Here is a 26654-nt window from a genome sequence, read left to right as displayed (position 1 = left end):
TTTTAGGTTATTGTCCTGCTGAAAGGTGAATTAATCTCCCAGTGTCTGGTGGAAAGCAGACTGAACCAGGTTTTTCCCCAGGATTTTGCCTGTCCTTAGCTCCATTCCATTTATTTTTCATCCTGAAAAACTTCACAGTTCTTATCGATTACATGCATACCTATAAGATGATGCAGCCATCATTATACTTGAAAGTCTGGAGAGTGGTACTCAGTAATATGTTGTATTGGATTTTTCCTAAACATAACACTTGGTATTCAGGATTTTGCTTTACCACATTTTTTGCAGTATTACTTTAGGGCCTTTTTGCAAACAGGATGCATGTTTTGGAATAATTTTATTCTATACAGGCCTCCTTCTTTTCACTCGGTGTCAATTTAAAAAATATATATATATTTCACCTTTATTTAACCAGGTAGGCCAGTTGAGAGCAAGTTCTCACTTACAACTGCGACCTGGCCAAGATAAAGCAAAGCAGTGCGACAAAAACAACAACACAGAGTTACACATGGGATGAACAAACGTACAGTCAATAACACAATAGAAGAAAAAAAACACAATAGAAAAATCAAAGTAAGATTAGGGCGGTAAGGCAATAAATAGTCCATAGTGGTGAAATAATTACAATTTAGCATTAACACTGGAGTGATAGATGTGCAGATGATGATGTGCAAGTAGAGATACTGGGGTGCAAAAGAGCAAAAATAAAAAACAATTTCGGGAATGAGGTAGTTGTGTGGGCTATTTACAGATTGGCTGTGTACAGGTGCAGTGATTGGTAAGCTGCTCTGACAGCTGATGCTTAAAGTTAGAGAAGGAGATATAAGTCTCCAGCTTCAGTGATTTTTGCAGTTCGTTCCAGTCATTGGCAGCAGAGAACTGGAACGAAAGGCGGCCAAAAGAGGAGTTGGCTTTGGGGATGACCAGTGAGATATACCTGCTGGAGCGCGTGCTACGGGTGGGTGTTGTTATCGTGACCAGTGAGCTGAGATAAGGTGGGGCTTTACCTAGCAAAGACTTAGCGATGACCTGGAGCCAGTGGGTTTGGCGACGAATATGAAGCAAGGGCCAGCCAACGAGAGCATACAGGTCGCAGTGGTGGGTAGTATATGGGGCTTTGGTGACAAAACGGATGACACTGTGATAATCAAAGCAAATCAAAGTTTATTTGTCACGTGTGCTGAAAACAACAAGTGTAGACCTTACAGTGAAATGCTTACTTACAGGCTCTAACCAATAGTGCAAAAAAGGTATTAGGTGAACAATAGGTAGGTAAAGAAATAAAACAACAGTATAAAGACAGGCTATATACAGTAGCCAGGCTATAAAAGTAGCGAGGCTACATACAGACACCGGTTAGTCAGGCTGATTGAGGTAGTATGTACATGTAGATATGGTTAAAGTGACTATGCATATATGATGAACAGAGAGTAGCAGTAGCGTAAAAAGAGGGGTTGGCGGGTGGTGGGTGGGACACAATGCAGATAGCCCAGTTAGCCAATGTGCGGGAGCACTGTTTGGTCGGCCCAATTGAGGTAGTATGTACATGAATGTATAGTTAAAGTGACTATGCATATATGATAAACAGAGAGTAGCAGCAGCGTAAGAGGAGGGGTTGGGGGGGCACACAATGCAAATAGTCCTGGTAGCCATTTGATTACCTGTTCAGGAGTCTTATGGCTTGGGGGTAAAAACTGTTGAGAAGCCTTTTTGTCCTAGACTTGACGCTCCGGTACCACTTGCCATGCGGTAGTAGAGAGAACAATCTATGACTGGGGTGGCTGGGGTCTTTGACAATTTTTAGGTCCTTCCTCTGACACCGCCTGGTGTAGAGGTCCTGGATGGCATGCAGCTTAGCCCCAGTGATGTACTGGGCCGTACGCACTACCCTCTGTAGTGGCTTGCGGTCATAGGCCGAGCAGTTGCCGTACCAGGCAGTGATGCAACCAGTCAGGATGCTCTCGATGTTGCAGCTGTAGAACGTTTTGAGGATCTCAGGACCCATGCAAAATCTTTTTAGTTTCCTGAGGGGGAATAGGCTTTGTCGTGCCCTCTTCACGACTCTCTTGGTGTGTTTGGACCATTCTAGTTTGTTGTTGATGCGGACACCAAGGAACTTGAAGCTCTCAACCTGCTCCACTACAGCCCTGTGATAAACTACATCTATTAGGTTAGTATTGTGTAGTAACTACAGTTTTGTTGATCCATCCTCAGTTTTCTCCTATCACAACTTTGTAACTGTTTTAAAATCACCATTGACCTCATGGTGAAATCCCTGAGCGGTTTCCTTCCTCTCTGGCAAATGAGTTAGGAAGGACACCTGTATATTTGTATGACTGGGTGTATTGGTACACCATCGAAAGTGTAATTAATAACTTCACCATGCTCAAAGAGATTTTCAACGTCTGCTTTCTTTTTTACCCATCTACCAATAGGTGCCCTTCTTTGCAAGGCAGTGGAAAACCTCCCTGGTTTTTGTGGTTGAATCGGTGTTCGAAGTTCACTGCTCGGCTGAGGTACCTTACATATAATTGTATGTGTGGAGTACAGAGATGAGGTAGTCATTAAAAAAATATTGTTTTAAACACTATTATTGTACACAGAGTGAGTCCATGCAGCTTATGTGACTTGTTCAGCAAATTTTTACTCCTGAACTTTAGTCTTGCCTTTAGTCACTTTCGCATTGAGGACATTGAAAAAAGCAGAAAGTAATTACGCACAGATAGAACGAGAAGCCATAGGCATCATTTTTGGAGTGTGTTTCACCAGTATCTGTACGGGAAGACACAAACCTACGGCATCAAGTATCGCAAGTCAGAACTGCAGATGAAGTTTCCAGGTTACCACTACCTGTGGTCAAGCCAGAGTCATGCCAAGTGGACATCTCCTACTTCAGTCAAGGGGAAAATGCACCAGTCACTTCAACACAAGTGTGGAGAAACACTTAAAACAATTGTGTTATCTGAAGTAATGGAGGTACTGTAGAGTCGCAGGAGATGCTCCGGAACTGAAACCTTACCTTTCCAAGTGAAATGAGCTGTCAGTACAGTCCAGTTTTCTGCTGTGAGGGAGGAGAGTTATCATTCTGCCTTTGCTGAGGAAACCAGTGTTGCAACAACTACACTCAGGTCATTGTGGAATGATTCACATGGAGGAGATCTCACAAAGCGAGCGGCTTGGATTGGATGGAAGCATTGAGGAGAAAGCAAAAACATGCTCCTCATGTTAGAAGGTTCACAACGTACCTCAACTTGCACCTCTTCATTAGTGGGATTGGCTGGAGGAGGAGTGGCAACGCATACACGTCGACTTCACAAGTCCATTCGAAGACAGAATGTTTCTTGTAGTAGTGGATGCTCATAGCTATCATGAAGTCTACTTCTGCAGAGAAGACCATCAAGAAGCTGGGAGAAGTGTTTAGTCGGTTTGGATTGCCACTCCAACTTGTTAGCGACAACGGACCGCAGATAGTGTCCCACAAATTGGCCACGTTCCTACAGGTGAATGGCAGACAGCACATCAGGTCTGCACCGTGTCATCTATCTACCAACAAGCTGGCAGAGAGGCTTGTACAGACCATGAAACACACCTAGTCATCAAACCCACTGCTAGCTAGTGGGTTTGCTAGCTAGCCAACCGTTACCGACTAGCAGCGCTGTAGATACTAATACATTACAACGGAACGATTTGACTAGTGCAGTGTTAGCTAGCTAGCTACATAGTTGTCTTTGTCATAGCTTGATAATTGTGTAGTTTAGTAATTATCGAGGTTAGCTAGCCAGCTATTTCCGTCCCCCGCGACGCCATTGTTCCATACCTAGCCAACTATTACCGACGAGCAGCATTGTAGAAACTAAATACATTACAAAGGAACGTCTTGATTAGTGTTATGTTAGCTAGCTACAAAGTTGCTTTTGTATAATAGCCAACCTCTACCGACTAGCAGCACTGTAGAAACTATTACATTACAACGGAACGACTTGATTAGTGTAGTGTTAGTGTTAGTTAGCTAGCATTTTCGTCATTTTAGTCAATAAGATTTTCGCAACGTAAGCTTAACTTTCTGAACATTCGAGACGTGTAGTCCACTTGTCATTCCAATCTCCTTTGCATTAGCGTAGCCTCTTCTGTAGCTTGTCAACTATGTGTCTGTCTATCCCTGTTCTCTCCCCTCTGCACAGGCCATACAAACGCTTCACACCGCGTGGCCGCTGCCACTCTAACCTGGTGGTCCCAGCGCGCACAACCCACGTGGAGTTCCAGGTCTTCGGCAGCCTCTGGAACTGCCGGTCTGCGGCCAACAAGGCTGAGTTCATCTCAGCCTATGCCTCATCTCTCCCAAGTGGACATTCTCTCTTTCTCCCCTGACCCATCTGTCTATCTCCTCATTTGAATTCCATGCTGTCACAGTTACCAGCCCTTTCAAGCTTAACATCCTTATCATTTATCGCCCTCCAGGTTCCCTTGGAGAGTTCATCAATGAGCTTGACGCCTTGATAAGTTCCTTTCCTGAGGATGGCTCACCTCTCACAGTTCTGGGTGACTTTAACCTCCCCACGTCTACCTTTGACTCATTCCTCTCTGCCTCCTTCTTTCCACTCCTCTCCTCTTTTGACCTCACCCTCTCACCTTCCCCCCCTACTCACAAGGCAGGCAATACGCTTGACCTCATCTTCACTAGATGCTGTTCTTCCACTAATCTCATTGCAACTCCCTTCCAAGTCTCCGACCACTACCTTGTATCCTTTTCCCTCTCGCTCTCATCCAACACTTCTCACTCTGCCCCTACTCGGATGGTATTGCGCCGTCCCAACCTTCGCTCTCTCTCTCCCGCTACTCTCTCCTCTTCCATCCTATCATCTCTTCCCTCTGCTCAAACCTTCTCCAACCTATCTCCTGATTCTGCCTCCTCAACCCTCCTCTCCTCCCTTTCTGCATCCTTTGATTTTCTCTGTCCCCTATCCTCCAGGCCGGCTCGGTCCTCCCCTCCTGCTCCGTGGCTCGACGACTCACTGCGAGCTCACAGAACGGGGCTCTGGGCAGCCGAGCGGAAATGGAGGAAACTCGCCTCCCTGCGGACCTGGCATCCTTTCACTCCCTCCTCTCTACATTTTCCTCCTCTGTCTCTGCTGCTAAAGCCACTTTCTACCACTCTAAATTCCAAGCATCTGCCTCTAACCCTAGGAAGCTCTTTGCTACCTTCTCCTCCCTCCTGAATCCTCCTCCCCCTCCCCCCTCCTCCCTCTCTGCGGATGACTTCGTCAACCATTTTGAAAAGAAGGTTGATGACATCCGATCCTCGTTTGCTAAGTCAAACGACACCGCTGGTCCTGCTCACACTGCCCTACCCTGTGCTTTGACCTCTTTCTCCCCTCTCTCTCCAGATGAAATCTCGCGTCTTGTGACGGCCGGCCGCCCAACAACCTGCCCACTTGACCCTATCCCCTCCTCTCTTCTCCAGACCATTTCCGGAGACCTTCTCCCCTACCTCACCTCGCTCATCAACTCATCCTTGACCGCTGGCTACGTCCCTTCCGTCTTCAAGAGAGCGAGAGTTGCACCCCTTCTGAAAAAACCTACACTCGATCCCTCCGATGTCAATAACTACAGACCAGTATCCCTTCTTTCTTTTCTCTCCAAAACTCTTGAACGTGCCGTCCTTGGCCAGCTCTCCTGCTATCTCTCTCAGAATGACCTTCTTGATCCTAATCAGTCAGGTTTCAAGACTGGGCATTCAACTGAGACTGCTCTTCTCTGTGTCACGGAGGCTCTCCGCACTGCTAAAGCTAACTCTCTCTCCTCTGCTCTCATCCTTCTAGACCCATCTGCTGCCTTTGATACTGTGAACCATCAGATCCTCCTCTCCACCCTCTCCGAGCTGGGCATCTCCGGGGCGGCCCACGCTTGGATTGCGTCCTACCTGACAGGTCGCTCCTACCAGGTGGCGTGGCGAGAATCTGTCTCCGCACCACGTGCTCTCACCACTGGTGTCCCCCAGGGCTCTGTTCTAGGCCCTCTCCTATTCTCACTATACACCAAGTCACTTGGCTCTGTCATATCCTCACATGGTCTCTCCTATCATTGCTATGCAGACAACACACAATGAATCTTCTCCTTTCCCCCTTCTGATAACCAGGTGGCGAAACGCATCTCTGCATGTCTGGCAGACATATCAGTGTGGATGACGGATCACCACCTCAAGCTGAACCTCGGCAAGACGGGGCTGCTCTTCCTCCCGGGGAAGGACTGCCCGTTCCATGATCTCATCATCACGGTTGACAACTCCCTTGTGTCCTCCTCCCAGAGTGCTAAGAACCTTGGCGTGACCCTGGACAACACCCTGTCGTTCTCCACTAACATCAAGGCGGTGACCCGATCCTGTAGGTTCATGCTCTACAACATTCGCAGAGTACGACCCTGCCTCACACAGGAAGCGACGCAGGTCCTAGTCCAGGCACTTGTCATCTCCCGTCTGGATTACTGCAACTCGCTGTTGGCTGGGCTCCCTGCCTGTGCCATTAAACCCCTACAACTCATCCAGAACGCCGCAGCCCGTCTGGTGTTCAACCTTCCCAAGTTCTCTCACGTCACCCCGCTCCTCCGCTCTCTCCACTGGCTTCCAGTTGAAGTCCATGGTGCTTGCCTACGGAGCTGTGAGGGGAACGGCACCTCCGTACCTTCAGGCTCTGATCAGGCCCTACACCCAAACAAGGGCACTGCGTTCATCCACCTCTGGCCTGCTCGCCTCCCTACCTCTGAGGAAGCACAGTTCCCGCTCAGCCCAGTCAAAACTGTTCGCTGCTCTGGCACCCCAATGGTGGAACAAGCTCCCTCACGACGCCAGGACAGCGGAGTCAATCACCACCTTCCGGAGACACCTGAAACCCCACCTCTTTAAGGAATACCTGGGATAGGATAAAGTAATCCTTCTAACCCCCCCCCTAAAAGATTTAGATGCACTATTGTAAAGTGGTTGTTCCACTGGATATCATAAGGTGAATGCACCAATTTGTAAGTCGCTCTGGATAAGAGCGTCTGCTAAATGACTTAAATGTAAATGTAAATCTTAGGGTCAAGGTACAGCACCAATGTCTGCACAGCTTCCTGCTATCCTACAGGAACACGCCACATTCACCCACCAAGGCTTCGCTTGCATCGCTTCTCCTGAAGAGAGAGCTACGCACAAGCTTTGACCTACTCAAACCTCGGGAATGCAAAGGAGACGTGGCAGGAGAGCCAAGTCAAACGTTGTGAACTGAGAGCAAAGGACATCGCTTTCAATCCTGGAGAAACTGTCTTAGCTAGGAACTTCCTCAGAGGACCAAAGTGGGTTCCTGCTACAGTCATTGCTCAGAATGGTTCTGTGTCCTACTGTACACTGTCCAGACTGCAGAGGACGTAATCTGGAAAAGGCACACAGATCAGTTACTGTTGAGTAAAGCCACACCGACAGAACCACCAGAGTGGTCCATAACTGTTACTGGGTGACACCCTGACCCAGCAGTCGTCACCTAGGGCAGTGTTTCCCAACTCCAGTCCTCGAGTACCTCGAACAGTACACATTTTCGTTGTAATCATGGACAAACTCATCAGGGGCTTGATAATGATAATGGCGCCGGAGGAGATGGCTGCCGTTCTTCGGTCCCCTAACCAATTGTGCTATTGTGTGTGTTTTTTCGCATTATTTGTAACTTAATTTGTACATAACGTTTCTGCCACCGTCTCTTATGACTGAAAAGAGCTTCTAGATATCAGGACAGCGATTACTCACCTTGAACTGGAAGAAGATGTTTTCTTTAACGTGTCAAATGCAAAGGATTTACTTCAGACACCCGACAAGGCCCTCATCCCTGTCATTCTCAGGAGAAAGAGACAGAGATATTTGGACGTAGGTCGGGGTGCCTTGTAAGGATCTGAATGCGAGTGGGTAATCTGCTTTTACCATCAGTCCTATTAGCCAACGTACAATCATTGGATAACAAAACAGACGAACTATGATCACGTATATCCTACCAACGGGCCATTAAAAACTGTATTATCTTATGTTTCACTGAGTCGTGGCTGAACGACGACATGAATAACATAAAGCTTGCGGCTTTTACGCTGCATCGGCAAGATAGAACAGCCGCCTCTGGTTAAGACAAGGGGTGGCGGTCTGTGTACATTTGTAAAAAAAACAGCTGGTGCACAAAATCTAATAGTGTAGAAGTCTCAAGGTTTTGCTCTCCTGGGGTAGAGTATCTCATGATAAGCTGTGGACCACACAATTTACCAAGAGAGTTTTCATCTATATTCTTCGTAGCTGTCTATTTACCACCACAAACCAATGCTGGCGCTAAGACTGCATTCAACGAGCTGTGTACGGCCATAAGCAAACAGGAAAACGCTCATCCAGAGGCGGCACTCCTAGTGGCCGGGGACTTTAATGCAGGGAAACTTTAATCCGTTTTACCTCATTTCTATCAGCATGTTAAATGTGCAACCAGAGGGAAAAAACTATAGTCCACCTTTACTCCACACACAGAGACGCGTACAAAGCTTTCCCTAGCCCTCCATTTGGCAAATCTGACCATAATTCTATCCTCCTGATTCCTGCTTCCAAGCTAGAACTAAAGCAGGAAGCACCAGTGACTCGGTCAATAAAGAAGTGGTCAGATGAAGCAGATGCTAAGCTACGGGACTGTTTTGCTATTACAGACTGGAATATGTTCCAGGGATTCTCCCGATGGCATTGAGGAGTACACCACATCAGGCACTGGCTTCATCATTGATGACATCGTCCCCACAGTGACTGTATGTACCCCAACCAGAAGCCAACGAATATAGGCAACATTCGCGCTGAGCTAAAGGCTAGAGCTGCCGCTTTCAAGGAGCGGGACTAACCCGGAAGCTTAAAATAAATCCCGCTATGCCCTCAGACAAACTATCAAACAGGCAAAGCATCAATACAGGGCTAAGATTGAATCGTACTACACCAGCGCCAACGCTCGTCGGATGTGGCAGAGCTTGCAAACTATAAAACCTTTAAACAGGTCGACATTCGCAAGACAGATTACCAGGATGTGTACTCCGAGCATGCGCTGACCAAGTGGCAAGTGTCCTCACTGACATTTTCAACCTGTCCCTGACTAAGTCTGTAATACCAACATTTTTCAAGCGGACCGCATAGTCCCTGTGCCCAAGAACACTAAGGTAACCTGCCTAAATGACTACCGACCCGTAGCACTCACGTCTGTAGCCATGAAGTGCTTTGAAAGGCTGGTCATGGGTCACATCAACACCATTATCCCAGAAACCCTAGACCCACTCCAATTTGCATACCTCCCCAAAAGATCCACAGATGATGCAATCTCTATTGAACTCCACACTGCCCTTTCCCATCTGGACGAAAGGAACACCTATGTGAGAATGCTGTTCATTGACTACAGCTCAGTGTTCAACACCATAGTGCCCTCAAAGCTCATCACTAAGCTAAGGACTCTGGGACTAAACACCTCCCTTTGCAACTGGATCCTGGACTTCCTGACGGGCCGCCCCCAGGTGGTAAGGGCAGGCGATAACACATCCACCACGCTGATCCTCAAAACTGGTGCCCCTCAGGGGTGTGTGCTCAATCCCCTCCTGCACTCCCTGTTCACTCATGACTGCATGGCCAGGCACAACTTCAACACCATCATTAAGTTTGCCGATGACACAACAGTGGTAGGCCTGATCACCAACGATGAGACAGCCTATTGGGAGGAGGTCAGAGACCTGGCCGTGTGGTGCCAGGATAACAACCTCTCCCTCAACGTAATCAACACCAAGGAGATGATTGTGGACTACAGGAAAAAGAGGATGGAGAACGCCCCCATTCTCATAGACGGGGCTGTAGTGGAGCAGGTTGAGAGCTTCAAGTTCCTTGGTGTCCACATCACCAACAAACTATCATGGTCCAAACAAACCAAGACAGTCATGAAGAGGGGACGACAAAACCTATTCCCCCTCAGGAGACTAAAAAAGATTTGGCATGGGTCCTCAGATACTCAAAAAGTTCTACCTCTGTACCATCAAAAGCGTCCTGAGTGGTTGCATCAATACTTGGTATGGCAACTGCTCAGCCTCCAACCACAAGGCAGTGCAGAGGGTAGTGCGTAGGGCCCAGTACATCACTGGGGCCAAGCTTCTTGCCGTCCAGGACCTCTATACCAGGCAGTGTCAGAGGAAGGCCCTAAAAATTGTCAAAGACTCCAGTCACCATAGTCATAGACTGTTCTCTCTGCTACCGCATGGCAAGTGGTACCGGAGCGTCAAGTCTAGGACCAAAAAGCTTCTTAACAGCTTCTACCTCCAAGCCATAAGACATTTACATTACATTTACATCATTTAGCAGACGCTCTTATCCAGAGCGACTTACAGTAGTGAATGCATACATTTCATACAATTTCATATATTTTTTTTTTTCTGTGGTGGCCCCCCGTGGGAATCAAACCCACAACCCTGGTGTTGCAAACACCATGCTCTACCAACTGAGCTAAGACTCCTGAACAGCTAATCAAATAGCTACCCAGACTATTTGCATTGAGCCCCCTTTTACGCTGCTGTTACTCTCTTTTTATTATCTATGCATAGTCACTTTACCTCTACCTACATGTACATATTACCTCAATGACCTCAATTAACCTCACGGGTAAGGGGCACTATTTTCACCTCCGGATGAAAAGCATGCCCAAAGTAAGCTGCCTGCTACTCAGGCCCAGAAGCTAGAATATGCATATAATTGGTAGATTTTGATTGAAAACACTCTGTAGTTTCTAAAACTGTTAAAATAATGTCTGTGAGTACAACAGAACTGAAATGGCAGGCGAAAATCTGAGGAAAATCCATCCAGGAAGTGCCATTATTTTGAAATGGCTGTTTTTCCAATGAAAGCCTATCCACCATTTAAAGGGATAGGACCCAGATTCCGTTCCCTATGGCTTCCACTAGTTGTGACCAGTCTTTAGACATTGTTTCAGGCTTTTATTCTGAAAAATGAGGGAGAATGACAACTTTGAGTGAGTGGACAGTGGGATGTTCCCAGAGCTGTTTTCTGGGCACGACCGAGAGCGCTCCTTTCTTGTTTTTCTGTTATATTGACGACGCTATTGTCCGGTTGAAATATTGTCAATTATTTAGGCTAAAAACAACCTGAGAATTGATTATAAACATCGTTTGACCTGTTTCTAACAACTTTACTGATAGTATTTGGATGGTTCATCTGCCTGTTGACTGCCTTTGAACCATTGGATTACTGAACAAAATGCGCCAACAAAATGTAGGTTTTTGGCTATAAAGAGGGACTTTATCAAACAAAACTAACATTTATTGTGTACCTGGGAGTCTTGTGAGTGCAACCATACGAAGATCATCAAAGGTAAGTGATTAATCTTATTGCTATTTCTGACTTCCGTGACTAATCTACTTGGCTGGTAACTGTATGTAATGTTTTGTGTGCTGAGCGCTGTTCTCAGATAATCGCATGGTTTGCTTTCGCCGTAAAGCCTTTTTGAAATCTGAAACGGCGGCTGGATTAACAACAAGTTAAGCTTTATTTTGATGTATTACACTTGTGATTTCATGAAAGTTAAATATTTATAGTAATTTAATTTGAATTTGGCGCTCTACAATTTCACCGGATGTTGGCCAGGTGGGACATTACCGTCCCAGGTACCCATAAGAAGTTAACCTGTGCCCTTGCACATTGACTCTGTACCGATACTCCCTGTATATAGCCTCGCAACTATTATTTTACTGCTGCTCTTTAATTCTTTTATATATATATATATATATATATATATTTATTTTTTATTATATATTTTTTACTTACCACTTATTTTTCTTAAAACTGCATTGTTGGTAAAGGGCTTGTAAGTAAGCATTTCAATGTAAGGTTGTCAGAGACCTGTAATACCTGTTGTATTTGTTATATTTGGCGCATGTGATTAATAACATTTGATTTGATTTGATGAGTAGTTGACAAGTTGAATCAGGTGTGCTTGTCCAGGGTTACAATACAAACGTGTACTGTTGGGGGTACTGGAGGACCAGGATTGGGAAACACTGACCTACAGTTGAGGCTCACAGTCACTTTCTCAGGACACTGACTCAGCCGCACCCAAACAAGACTGTGACACAGGCTACTCACATGCCTACAGCTGTGTCAACGCCACAGTCTAAAGACATTGTTGTTAAGAGTCAGGTTGACTGTCATTACCTTATGAAAGATAGGCATGCACTAGAGGTTTTCACGGTTTCAACAGACACAAAATTCCGAGATCCGAACCGGGACCCGAACAGGTCTGGGCCATGAATTCAGACTTTTGTCTCGGACCTGGTCGGGTGTGATATAATTTCCACGGTCTCGGGTATGTGCAATTAAAATTGATTTACCGACTGGAACCGATTGGACCTGTCCTCTGTTAATTTAGTGCTTGTGTGATGAGAACTATGTGAGCTTGTTATCTGTGACAGCCAATTGCAACTTAATAAAACGTATAGCTTGTGTCCAGCTGAATCTGGTTCTGGCTGCTACCTCACGTGCGTCTGCTGCTGAGAAGAGAGAGAGCGAGTAAAATTAGCCTTGGCCTCGGCTACTTTCATCTAAGTGATGAAAGCTAGAGCAGAAACAGTATAGTAAAAAGTATAGTGAAAAGAAGCCGACAAGGGGAATGTCCTCTGGGAAAAGTTTTAATATTTTAGTGGACAAAGATGAAAAGAACGTTGTTGTGGCCAAATGGACTGTGTGTAAATTGTTATTCAGATTTGATGCAATTTTCTAACTTTCATTTATTTATTTTTGTATTTATTAGAAATTGTGTAGTCATTATTATTATTGTAAATTGTTATTATTATTATTGTAGGCCTATTTAATCATCTGAACCAGTTCTTGAAATAGCCTATGCAACAAGTATTTTGTTTCATTTTGTTGAGACATTTCTGTTGGCTAAATTACAGTACCAGTCAAAAGCTTGGACACTACTACTCATTCAAGGGTTTTTCTTCATTTGTACTATTTTCTACATTGTAGAATAATAGTGAAGACATCAAAACTATGAAATAACACATATGGAATCATATGGAACCAAAAAAGTGTTAACTTCTTATGGCTGGAATCCCGTTAGCAGGATCGATATGACAACAGCCAGTGAAAGTGCAGGGCGCCAAATTCAAAACAACAAAAATGTCATAATTAAAATTCCTCAAACATACAAGTATTATACACAATTTTAAAGCTTTACTTCTTGTTAATCCAGCCAGAGTGTCTGATTTCAAAAATGCTTTACGGCGAAAGCATACCATATGATTATGTTAGGTCAGCGCCTATACACAAAAAAACACAGCCATTTTCCAGCCAAAGAGAGGAGTCACAAAAAGCAGAAATAGAGCTAAAGTTAATCACTAACCTTTAATGATCTTCATCAGATGACACTCATAGGACTTCATGTTACACAATACATGTATGTTTTGTTCGATAAAGTTCATATTTATATCCAAAAATCTCAGTTTACATTGGCGCGTTATGTTCAGTAATGTTTTGCCTCCAAAACATCCGGTGATTTTGCAGAGCCACATCAATTTACAGAAATACTCATCATAAATGTTGATGAAAATACAAATGTTATGCATGGAACTTTAGATAAACTTCTCCTTAATGCAACCGCTGTGTCAGATTTCAAAAAAGCTTTACCGAAAAAGCACACCATGCAATAATCTGAGTACGGCGCTCAGACACAAAAACATGCCATACAATATATCCGCCATGTTGGAGTCAACAATAGTCAGAAATAGCATTATAAATATTCACTTACCTTTGATGATCTTCATCAGAATGCACTCCCAGGAATCCCAGTTCCACAATAAATGTTTGTTTTGTTCAATAAAGTCCATCGTTTATGTCCAAATACTTCCTTTTTATTCGCGCCTTCAGTTCACAAATCCAAATTCACGACACGCAGGTCAGACGAAAACTACAAAAAATCTATTACAGTTCGTAGAAACATGTCAAACGGTGAATATAATCAATCTTTAGGATGTTTTTATCGTAAATCTGCAATAAAGTTTCAACCGGAGAAATCCTTTGTCTTCAGAAATGCAATGGAACTGAGCTACCTCTCATGTGAGCTCGCATGTCTGAGGCTCATGCCCTGCTGGCAGTCCCCTCACTCAGTGAGCTCTTACTCTCTCCCACTTCCCAGTAGAAGCCTCAAACAAGGTTCTAAAGACTGTTGACATCTAGTGGAAGCCTTAGGAAGTGCAAAATTACCCCACAGACACTGTAGTTTGGATAGGCAATCACTTGAAAAACTACAAACCACTACCTGGTTGGATTTTTTTATCAGGTTTTTGCCTGCCATATGAGTTCTGTTATACTCACAGACATCATTCAAACAGTTTTAGAAACTTCGGAGTGTTTTCTATCCAAATCTACTAATAATATGTATATCTTAGCTTCTGGGAGTGAGTAGCAGGCAGTTTACTCTGGGCAAGTCAGTCATCCAAGCTACTCAATACTGCCACCCATCCATAATTAAACAAATCTAAATATATTTGATATTTTAGATTCTTCAAAGTAGCTACCCTTTGCCTTGATGCAGCTTTGCACACTCTTGGCATTCTCTCAACCAGTTTAATGAAGAATGCTTTTCCAACAGTCTTGAAGGAGTTCCCACATACGCTGAGCACTTGTTGGCTGCTTTTTCTTCACTCTGCGGTTCACTCTGTGCATTTCCAAACCATCTCAATTGGGTTAAGGATCCACCCCTTTTTTTCAATTTTCGCCTAAAATGACATACCCAAATCTAACTGCCTGTAGCTCAGGCCCTGAAGCAAAGATATGCATATTTTTGATAACATTTGAAAGGAAACACTTAGAAGTTTGTGGAAATGTGACAGGAATGTAGGATAATATAACACATTAGATCTGGTAAAAGATAATAGAAAGAAAAGACAACCTTTTTTTGTATTTATTTTGTACAATCATCTTTGAAATGTAGGAGAAAGGGCATAATTAATTATTCTAGCCCAGGCGCAATTTAGACTTTGGCTACTAGATGGCAGCCCTGTATGTGCAACGTTTTAGAGTGATCCAGCGAGATCTTGCATATCTATTCAAAATGTTGTATCAATTCTGCCCAAATGTGCCAAATTGGTTTGTTCATACATTTTCAAGTTCATAATTGTGCACTCTCCTCAGAAAATAGCATGATATTCTTTCACTCTAATAGCTACTGTAAATTGGACAGAGCAGTTAGATTAACAAGAATTTAAGCTTTCTGCCCATTTCAGATATGTCTATGTCCTGGGAATTTTTTGGTTTCTTACAACCTCATGCTAATCACATTAGCCTACATTAGCTCAACCGTCCCGCAGACGGGACACTGATCCTGAAGAAGATTTATTAAGGTTGGGTGATTGTGGAGGCCAAGTCATCTGATGCAGCACTCCATCACTCTCCTTGGTCAAATAGCCCTTACACGGCTTGGAGGTGTGTTGGGTCATTGTCCTGTTGAAAAACAAATGATAGTACCACTAAGTGCAAACCAGTTGGGATGGCGTATCACTGAAGAATGCTATGGTATCCATGCTGGTTAAGTGTGCCTTGAATTCTAAATAAATCATTGACAGTGTCATCAGCAAAGCAATCACACACCATCACACCTCCTCCTCCATGCTTTATGGTGGGAACCCGATTTGGACTCATCAGACCAAAGGACAGATTTCCACCATCTAATGTCCATTTCTCTTGTTTCTTGGCCCAGGAATGTCTCTTCTGGTTACTGATGTCTTTTAGGAGTGGTTTTCTTGCAGCAATTCGACCATGAAGGCCAAATTCACGCAATCTCCTCTGAACAGTTGATGTTGAGATGTGTCTGTTACTTGAACTCTGTGAGGTGCAATCTGAGGTGTAGTTAATTGCCGATTTCTGAGGCTGGTAACTCTAATGAAGTTATCCTCTGCAGCAGAGGTAACTGTGTCCTCCTTTCAAATAAAATCAAATCAAATTTTATTGGCCACATACACATGGTTAACAGATGTTATTGCGAGTGTAGCGAAATGCTTATGTGGCGGTCCTCTGAGAGCAAGTTTCATCATAGTGCTTGATGGTTTTCGAGACTGCACTTGATGAAACTTTCAAAGTTTTTGAAATGTTCTAGATTGACTGACCTTCATGTCTTAAAATAATGGTGGACTGTGGTTTCTCTTTGCTTACTTGAGTTGTTCTTGCCATAATATGGACTTGGTCTTTTTCCAAATAGGGCTATCTTCTGTATACCACCCATACCTTGTCACAACACAACTGATTAGCTCAAACGCATTAAGAAGAAAGAAATTCCACAAATAAACTTTTAACAAGGCACACCTGTTAATTTAAATGCATTCCAGGTGACTGCGTCATGAAGCTGGTTGAGAGAATGCCAAGGGTGTGCAAAGCTGTCATCAAGGCAAAGGGTGGCTACTTTGAAGCATCTCAAAATATAAAATATATTTTGATTTGTTTAACACTTTTTTGATTACTAGATGATTCCATATGAGTTATTTCATAGTTTTGATGTCTTTACTATTATTCTACAATGTAGAAAATATAAAAAATATAGAAAAACCCTTGAATGAGTAGGTGTGTCCAAACTTTTGACTGGTACTGTATGTTGAGTTGAGCACGTTCCAGATAAATGGTTGAACTGAATTCCTGTTTCCTGTCTCCCGTCTCGTCATTGTTGAATTGATTAAAGATGTGGTTATGAAATCTTCGAGACATAACAGTGAACAGGCACAATTCCGAAAAATACAAAATTAATTCTCAAAGATTCCGGAATGTCATATGCACAGATCAGTACACTTGTAACAACTTAAGCAATATGAAACTTCTATTTGATCAAATACGCCTAATCTATCAAAATAACAATTCCCTTTTATCTTGACCAAATTTGACACTCTCATTGCCCCCCATACAAAAACTCTACCTCGGTCTGCTTAGCGCTTATTTTAACTAGGACAGATTTGGAGCGGAGTCGACCCTCTGGCCTCTGTCTCTCTGGTTGTAGTTACTGTAATAGAACAAGGTAGGGCATGCAAACCGTTTTACACCAATGATGTGTATAATGTATACACTGAGTATACAAAACATTAAGGACACCTGCTCTTTCCATTAAATAGACTGACCTGGTGAATCCAGGTGAAAGCTACGATCCCTTATTGATGTCACTTGCTAAATCCACTTCAATCAGTGTTTAAATAATTATTTTTAAGCCTTGAGACAATTGAGACATGGATTGTGTATGTATGCCATTCAAAGTGGAAATGACAAAATATTTAAGTGCTTTTGAACTGGATATGGTAGTAGGTGCCTGGCTCACTGGTTTGTGTCAAGAACTGCAATGCTGCAGAGTTTTTCACACTCAACAGTTTCTTGTGAGTGCCAAAGGATATCCAGCCAACTTGACACAACAGTGGGAAGCATTGGAGTCAACATGGACCAGCATCCCTGTGGAACACTTTCGACACCTTGTAGAGTCCATGCCCAGACGAATTGGGACTGTTCAAGAATGAGAGGAATGAACCACCGGTGGACTATATTGCCCTCGTCTGTCCAAGTTGAAGAACTACTACTACAGCCTGCCTACACCATCCAAGTAGCCTGAATGAGTCATGTGGTAAAATGTATCATTAAACAGAAATTATTCCGTAATAAAAAAATACTGAAGATAATTATGTCATTGTCAAGAGAACATACACCTCTATTTTAATTTACAATATCAACATCTTGCGGTAGCCTATCAACCTTAAGCCAACACTGTTTGATTGTAAAATGGAGCTGATATTTTACAGAACTGGAGGTTTTGTAAGACACTGACTGTCCTGTGAATATAATTTTTGCTAAAATTTGTAAGTGTGCAAGCAAACAATTTATGATAAAGCAAACAGGAATTGTATTAAAGTAGGCCTACATAGAGCAGAGCTGGGACAATATATATTGTTCCAATTGTCTGTTACTTATCACAGTTAAAATGCAAACTTGAGGTGAAAGTCAAATCATGCAAAGATTAAATATTAGAGTTTATATCATCCTTTCATTTGATTTTATACATAAATGGTTTTGGTTTACGATCTCTGTTCCTCAGCACAAATCAAGAAGATTGGAAATCCAGAAATGGATTACCAGGGGAGGGTGTGAAATCAGGAGAGAAAAAACGAACACAGGACTGCTCTTATTCATTGGACTGCATTTTTAAATCGAGAAGCATGTATAACCTTTCTTCCAATGTGCCTTCAGTGCACTACATCTGTGTACTGCATTTTGGCTTGGCTCCCTATGAATATTTAGATTATTGTTCAAAATAGATAAAGCATTTATTCGATATCCAATGGTTCGTTGCATTTCCCGAAGCGGAATTTTCACTCGGACAGGAGTTGATTGGGGCCATGCGCTCCTCCCCATTTAACAGGTCATGCGTTTCTCTTGTTTTGAATTTGAATTATTTTCACAATGCATGTCCTCTTTGATTCGATAGTATAAAACTCAGCAAACTCCAGCGTCCGGCTACTTAGTGGCTGGTTATGTTTTCTTATAAGTAAGGCCTTACATAGATGGGAGGCCTGTCTCTGAGTGTTTTTTAAAAGTTGTACTGTCACTTTAAAACAATGATGACACGCCTCCTTTCAACGTACTCCTTGAAGCTCGTAGTGTGGTTGCGCTGTGATTGGAAGCAGAGAAGCGTCGAGCAGCGAGCGACCCGTCTGCTTCTCACTGGTGAAGGACTACCTTTCGGCTCTGCCTCTCGCGGGGCTGCTGTACAAAGATGGCGGGCGAACTGGTGGAAGCGATGGTAAGCAGAGATCCGCTCGACCGGGTTGATAGGAAAGGGCCTGCGTGGGAGATGGCCGGTTAGTATGGGAAACTGTAAAGGTTTCCCATGAATACTGTATAAAAGGGTTTAACTTAGTGATGGTTGATTAATTGGTAGCTATATTGAAACTGGTTTCTCTTCGCCGCTAAGTGCGTCTAGCTAACGTTAGCTAGCAGGGACATGGAAAATGAGTGATGAGGCCATAAAAACAGTCGCCAGCAGGGAGTCAGTGCGAAATTGTGTCATTCAATGTTTAAGCGAGAGATTGCATTGAACATTCGGTCCATCCACTGGCACTTTGACTTGTCAAATGGACGTATTTTCACTGTTGGGATAACAACAAAGCTAGTGGAGTTAACGTTAGTTTACCCACTAGCCTAGCTTCTTGTCAGACAAGGCAATTGTCAATGCCGCTGTCCACCTCTACACGCTGCAAGCCTGATACACGAGTTGTAGAAATGAACCCGAATTGATAAGATTGACTGATGTAATTAGTTTGCAAGACTTTTCTAACTACACTGAACAAAAATATAAACGCAACAAATATTTTACTGAGTTACAGTTCATATAGGAAATCAGTCAATTAAAATTAATTCATAAAGCCTAATCTATGGATTTCACTTGACTGGGAATACAGATTAATCTGTCAGTTACAGATACCTTAAAGAAAAGGTAAAGTCGTGACCACCATTTGCCTCATACAGAGCGACACATCTTCACATATAGTTGTTCAGGCTGTGGAAAGTTGTCCCACTCCTCTTCAATGGCTCTGCGAAGTTGCTGGATATTGGCGGGAACTGGAACACGCTGTCAATTCAGAGCATCCCAAACATGCACAATGGGTGACATGTCTGGTGAGTATGCAGGCCATCGAAAAACTGGGACCTTTTTCAGTTACAAGGAATTGTGTACAGATCGTTGCGACATGGGGCTGTGCATTTCATGCTGAAACGAGGTGATGGCGGCAGATGAATTGCACGACAATGGGCCTCAGGATCTTATCAGGGTGTCTCTGTGCATTCAAATAGACAACGAACAAATGCGTTTTATCAATGGCTATCTTATGCCAGCTCATACCATAACCCCACCACCACCATGGACTCTCTGTTCACAATGTTGACATCAGCAAACCGTTCACCCACACGATGCCATCTATCCGGTACAGTTGAAACTTGGATTCATCCGTGAAGTGAATACTTCTCCAGCGTGCCAGTGGCCGTCGAAGGTGAGCGTTTGCCCACAACTCTGTTACAACACCAAAACGCAGTCATGTCAAGACCCAGGTGAGGACGACAAGCACGGAGATGAGCTTCTCTGAGACTGTTTCTGACAATTTGTGCCAAAATTCTTCAGTTGTGCAAACCCACAGTTTCATCCGCTGTCCAGGTGGCTGGTCTCAGACGATCCTGTAGGTGAGGAAGCCAGATGTGGTGGTCCTGGGCTGGCGTGGTTACATGTGGTATGCGGTTGTGAGGCCGGTTATTTTTTTTATTTAACCTTTTATTTAACTAGGCAAGTCACACAACACTACATAAAGAGAGAGACCTAAGACAACAACCTAGCATGGCAGCAACACATAACAACATGGCAGCAGCACAAAACATGGAACAAACATTATTGGGTACAGACAACAGCACAAAGGGCAAGAAGGTAGAGACAACAATACATCACGCGAAGCAGCCACAACAGTCAGTAAGTGTCCATGAATGAGTCTTTGAATGAAGAGATGGAGATAAAACAGTGGAGTTTGAGTGTTTTTTTTGCAGCTCGTCCAAGCCGCTAGCTGCAGCGAACTGAAAAGAGGAGCAACCCAGGTTAGACGTACCACCATTGGATGCGGTTTATTATAGAGAAATTAACATAAAAAATTCAAAGGGCACTCGCACATCTGAGCTGTCTTTTATTTTGAAGGTGCATGGTAACAGTTGAATAAGATGAGGGAAAAAATAAGAAACCCACACATTTCTCTTGATAGTATCACTTCTCTTTAAGAGGCTTTACGTATTGGCCTCAAGGCCTTCGTCAGAGCTTTTGAGTTAAAAAAAATATATAATTATGTAGACATGGCTCCACCCACATCCGTTCCGTGCATCGAATGGGGTTAGAGTCAAGGGAAAATAAGTGTTACCAAAACAACAATGTGCATTTGATAAATATTCAAATAAAGTGTGACGTCAGAGTAATCTGAAATCTGGGCATTAATTGATCAAATTTACAACATAACATACTTGGCATTCATCATTAAGACACCTAGGAAATAATGTCTGGAGGGTGAAAATCCAAAAACATTCTCTTTTGCTCAGAGTATTATTTATATCACCTCCCCTGTCTGATATCTTGACTTTCTCTATGCCACAAAATCTAAAGGCAGAAATGTCATATTTTTGGTCATTAAAATGTACTGGGACTGGATAATCCCTGTTGTTTCTCCTGATTTTTAACTTATATGTTCACAAATTCTTTGTTTGAGAGAACGAGAGGTTTTACCTACATAACACAATCCACATGGACATTTAATCATGTAGATAACATGAGTGATGGAGCACGTATTAATGTCATTTATTGGGAACTGTTTTGAACATGAATGAATGAATGCTCCCATTTCAGATTACTCTGTTTTTATTGCGCTGTACCCAATGATTTATGAAAACTTGCTTGGTGGGTTGATGTCCTCATTGTGGTTTTACAGACGTGTTTAATATATTTTATGTACACCCTTTTATTAGAGTATTTATGAAATTCACAATGTTATATTTGGTAACACTTACTTATTTTTCCCTCGACTCAAACCACATTCGATGCATGGAATGGATGTGGGTGAAGCTATGTCTACATAAGGGTGCTAATAAAAAAAAATATTGAAAAAAAATCACAAAGCTCTGAAGGGCTTGAGGCTGATACGTAAAGCTTATTAAAGAGCACTGATGCTATCAAGAGCAGTGTGCAGGTTTATTTTTTTTCTCTCAGAGAAGTAAACATTAAATTCTCTGGCAACAGCTCTGGTGGACATTGCTGCAGTCAGCTTGGCAATTGCATGCTCCCTCAACATGAGACATCTGTGGTGTTGACAACTGTACATTTTTAGTGGCCTTTAATTGTCCCCAGCACAAGGTGCACCTGTGTAATCATGCTGTTTAATCAGCTTCTTGATATGCACACCTGTCAGGTGGATGGATTATCTTGACAAAGGAGAAATGCTCACTAACAGAGATGTGCACAAAATTTGAGAGAAATAAGCATTTTCTGCATATGGAACATTTCTGGGATCTTTTATTTCAGCTGATGAAACATGGGACCAACACTGTACATGTTGCATTTATTTTTGTTCAGTGTAGATAGTAACTAGCTAGCTATATGCATTGCTGGGTCTTCAAATGCACCAACGGTGTTGTCCTACACTACTTAAAGGAGGGGGCAGTCTAGGTTTTGTTTGCAGGAAAAATATTCTATGCATGGTGTTAGGAACAGAAGGGGCCTCATGGGTCATGCTACTGAATTTTAGAGGGGGGGGAAATATTACTTGAAGCATGTGCACAGATACTTTTGTGTAAATATAGTGTATGTGGACACCTTCAAATTAGTGGATTCAGCTATTATTTCAGCCACAACCGTTGCTGCCAGGTGTATAAAATCAAGCACACAGCCATGCAGTCTCGATAGACAAACATTTGCATTAGAATGGCACCGTCACACTTTCCAACAAGTCAGTTCGTAAAATATCTGCCCTGTTAGAGCAGCCCGGTCAACTGTGAGGGGTGTCATTGTGAAGTGGAAACGTCTAGGAGCAACAACGGCTCAGCCGCGAAGTGGTAGGCCACACAAGCTCACAGAACTGGACCGCCGAGTGCTGTAGAGCATAAAAATTGTCAGTCCTTGTTTGCCTCTGGAAGAAACGTCTGCACAAGAACTGTTCGTCGGGAGCTTAATGAAATGGGTTTCCATGGCCGAGCAGCTGCACACAAGCCTAAGATCAACATGCGCAACGCCAAGCGTCTGCTGGAGTGGTGTAAAGCTCACCGCCATTGGACTCTGGAACAGTGGAAACGTTCTCTGGAGTGATGAATCAAGTTTTGAGGAGGAATAATGGTCTGGGGCTGTTTTTCATGGTCAGGCTAGGCCCCTTAGTTCCAGTGAAGGGAAATCTTAACGCTACAGCATACAATGACATTCTAGATAATTCTGTGCTTCCAACCTTGTGGCAACAGTTTTGGCGAAGGCCCTTTCCTATTTCAGCATGACAATGCCCCCATGCACAAAGTGAGGTCCATACAGAAATGGTTTGTCGATCGGTGTGGAAGGACTTGACTGGCCTGCACAGAACCCTGACCTCAACCCCATCGAACACCTTTGGTATGAATTGGAATGCTGACTGAGCCAGGCCTAATCGCACAACCTCACTAATGCTCTTGTGGCTTAATGGAATCAAGTGCCCGCAGCAGCAATGTTCCAACATCTAGTGGAAAGCCTTCCCAGACGAGTGGAGGCTGTTTATAGCAGCAAAGGGGAGGACCAACTCCATATTAATGCCCATGATTTTGGAATGAGATGTTTGACGAGCAGGTGTCTACATACTTTTGTTCATGTAGTGTATTTCAATTTAGCATAAATCATTTTAGTTAACATGCTGAGTGTTCAATTCTTTATACCAGGTAATTATATAGATAAGTCTGTGCACAGCTCTTCAAATCAAATGTTATTGGTCAAATACACATTTAGCAGATGCTATTGCGGGTGTAGCGAAATGCTCGTGTTTACAGACAGATTATTTCAATTATAATTCACTGTATCACAATTCCAGTGGGTCAGACGTTTACATACACTAAGTTGACTGTGCCTTTAAACAGCTTGGAAAATTCCAGAAAATTATGTCATGGCTTTAGAAGCTTCTGATAGGTGAATTGACATCATTTGAGTCAATTGGAGGTGTCCCTGTGGATGTATTTCAAGGCCTACCTTCAAACTCAGTGCCTCTTTGCTTGACATCATGGGAAAATCAAAAGAAATCAGCCAAGACCTCAGGAAAAAAAATTGTAGACCTCCACAAGTTTGGTTCATCCTTGGGAGCAATTTCCAAACGCCTGAAGGTACCACGTTCATCTGTACAAACAATAGTACGCAAGTATCAACACCATGGGACCACGCAGCTGTCATACTGCTCAGGAAGGAGACTTGTGTCTCCTAGAGATGAACGTACTTTGGTGCGAAAAGTGCAAATCAATCCCAGAACAACAGCAAAGGACCATGTGAAGATGCTGGAGGAAACGGGTACAGAAGTATCTATATCCACAGTAAAACGAGTCCTGTATCGACATAACCTGAAAGGCCGCTCAGCAAGGAAGAAGCCACTGCTCCAAAACCGTCATAAAAAAGCCAACCTACGGTTTGCAACTACACATGGGGACAAAAATCTCACTTTTTGGAGAAATGCCCTCTGGTCTGATGAAACAAAAATGTAACTGTTTGGCCATAAGGGCCATCATTATGTTTGGAGGAAAAAGGGGAAGGCTTGCAAGCCGAAGAACATCATCCCAACTGGGAAGCACGGGGGTGGCAGCATCATGTTGTGGGGGTGCTTTGCTCCAGGAGGGACTGGTGCACTTCACAAAGTAGATGGCATCATGAAAGAAAATTATGTGGATATATTGAAGCAACTTCTCAAGACATCAGTCAGGAAGTTAAAGCTTGGTTGCAAATGGATCTTCCAAATAGACAATAACCCCAAGAATACTTCCAAAGTAGTGACAAAATGGTTTAAGGACAACAAAGTCAAGGTATTGGAGTGGCCATCACAAAGCTCTGACCTCAATCCTATAGAAAATGTGTGGGCAGAACTGAAAAAGCTTGTTTGAGCAAGGAGGCCTACAAACCTGACTCAGTTACACCAGCTATGTTGGGAGGAATGGGCCAAAATTCACCCAACTTATTGTGGGAAGCTTGTGGAATGCTAGCCAAAATGTTTGACACAATTTTTAAAGGCAATGCTACCAAATATTAATTGAGTGTATGTAAACTTCTGACCCACTGGGAATGTGATGAAAGAAATAAAAGCTGAAATAAATCATTCTCGCTACTGTTATTCTGACATTTCACATTCTTAAATAAGGTGGTGATCCTAACTGACCTAGGACAGGGAATTTTTACTATGGTTAAATGTCAGGAATTGTGAAACTGAGTTTAAATGTATTTGGCTCAGGTATATGTAAACTTCCAACTTCAACTGTACATATGAAATGAGTAAAACGTTATTAAAGTGATCAGTGATTTCATGTACATAGGGCAGCAGCCTCTTAATGTGCAGGGTTGAGTAACTGTAGTGTAGGCTACCTTTTTAAGTTATTGGCACTTGCCTAGCTCAAGGAATCCAGATGGTAATCCAAAACTTCCCCTTTTCTTTCTATCACTCTCTCCTTTGTGTCTTCCCTTCAGAACATGGTGAAGAGTTTCCGGGTCTCTGACCTGCAGACGCTGCTGGCCTCCATGGGCCGCAGTAAGAGCGGTCTAAAGCATGACCTGGTGGGACGGGCACTGAGGCTGGTGCAGACAGAGTACAGCCCAGAGCTGCTGAAGAACGTGCGGCAGCTGTACGAGTCACGCTTCCCCAAGGCGTCGGGTTGGCTGGCTGCTCGGCGCCCGGAGGGGGTCCCGGTGGCCTACTCCTCCCTCAGCTCGTCCCCCACAGGCACTCAGGGCACAGACTACCTCAACGGCATCCCCAAGCTGTCCTCCACACCTGCGGCTGAGGTCAAGCTGGCGTCGCTGCCCTTCTACCAAACTCTGGAGACGCTGTTGCCACCAACAGAGCTAAGTGAGTGATTTTTGTCAGTGAGATGTAGAGGGCTTTCGGTCTAGTCAAGTCCTTGTAGAGGTCAAAAAGTTCCTGGTCATCTCTTATAGTCAGTAAAAAAACCTGGCCCGACACATACAGTGCCTTTGGAAAGTATTCAGACCCCATGACCTTTTCCACATTTTATGTTACAGCCTTATTCTAAAATGTGTTAAATACATCAAAAATCCTCAGCAATCTACACACAATACCCCATAATGACAAGTGAAAACAGGATTAGAAATTGTTGCAAATGTATTAAAAATATTTAAAAAACACACTTTTTTTTTACATATGTATTCAGACACTTTGCTATGAGACTCGAAATTGAGCTCAGGTGCATCCTGTTTCCATTGATCATCCTTGATGTTTCTACAACTTGATTGGAACCCACCTGTGGTAAATTCAATTGATTGGACATGATTTGGAAAGGCACACACCTGTCTATGTAAGGTCCCACATTTGACAGTGCATATCAGAGAAAAACCCAAGACATGAGGTCAAAGGAACCCAATCGAACAGGATTGTGTTGAGGCACAGATTTGGGGAAGGGAACCAAAACAATTCTGAGGTATTGAAGGTCCCTAAGAACACAGTGGCCATCATTCTTAAATGGAGGAAGTTTGGAACCACCAAGATTCTTCCTAGAGAACCACCCGGCCAAACAGCAATCGGGGGAGAAGGGCCTTGGTCAGGGAGGTGACCAAGAACCCGATGGTCACTCTGACACAGCTCTAGAGTTCCTCTGTGGAGATGGTTGTCCTTATGGAAGTTTCTCCCATCTCTGCAGCACTCGACCAATCAGGCCTTTATGGTAGAGTGGCCAAACAGAAGACACTCCTCAGTAAAAGACATATGACAGCCCACTTGGAGTTTGCCAAAAGGCACCTGAAGACTCTCAGACCATGAGAAACAATATTTTCTGTTCTGATGAAACCAAGATTGAACTCTTTGGCCTGAATGGC

The 26654-nt window shown here is 43.4% G+C and overlaps 1 protein-coding gene across 3 annotated transcripts in view; it reads left to right on the top strand.

Annotated features, from left to right (window-relative positions):
* Positions 1-18704: 18704 nt before the first annotated feature.
* LOC115158252 (E3 SUMO-protein ligase PIAS4-A) overlaps positions 18705-26654 on the top strand; it is a 28078-nt gene continuing 20128 nt past the window's right edge. For 2 of the 3 annotated variants that reach the window (XR_003868649.1, XM_029706979.1), the window contains exons 1-2: positions 18705-18845; positions 25293-25671. Coding sequence is in view for 2 of the 3 variants with exons in the window: in XM_029706979.1 (XP_029562839.1) it covers positions 18819-18845; positions 25293-25671 (406 nt within the window). In the remaining variant the exon portion in view is untranslated. Of the gene's footprint in view, positions 18904-25292; positions 25672-26654 lie in introns of all 3 variants that reach the window. The other variant, XM_029706981.1, reaches the window with a different exon arrangement.

Source organism: Salmo trutta, chromosome 22, assembly GCF_901001165.1.
Source record: "Salmo trutta chromosome 22, fSalTru1.1, whole genome shotgun sequence".
In the NCBI taxonomy this organism is placed as follows: domain Eukaryota; kingdom Metazoa; phylum Chordata; class Actinopteri; order Salmoniformes; family Salmonidae; genus Salmo; species Salmo trutta.
Note: the sequence above shows the minus strand (reverse complement) of the source record. Positions and strands in the feature narration are given on the sequence as shown.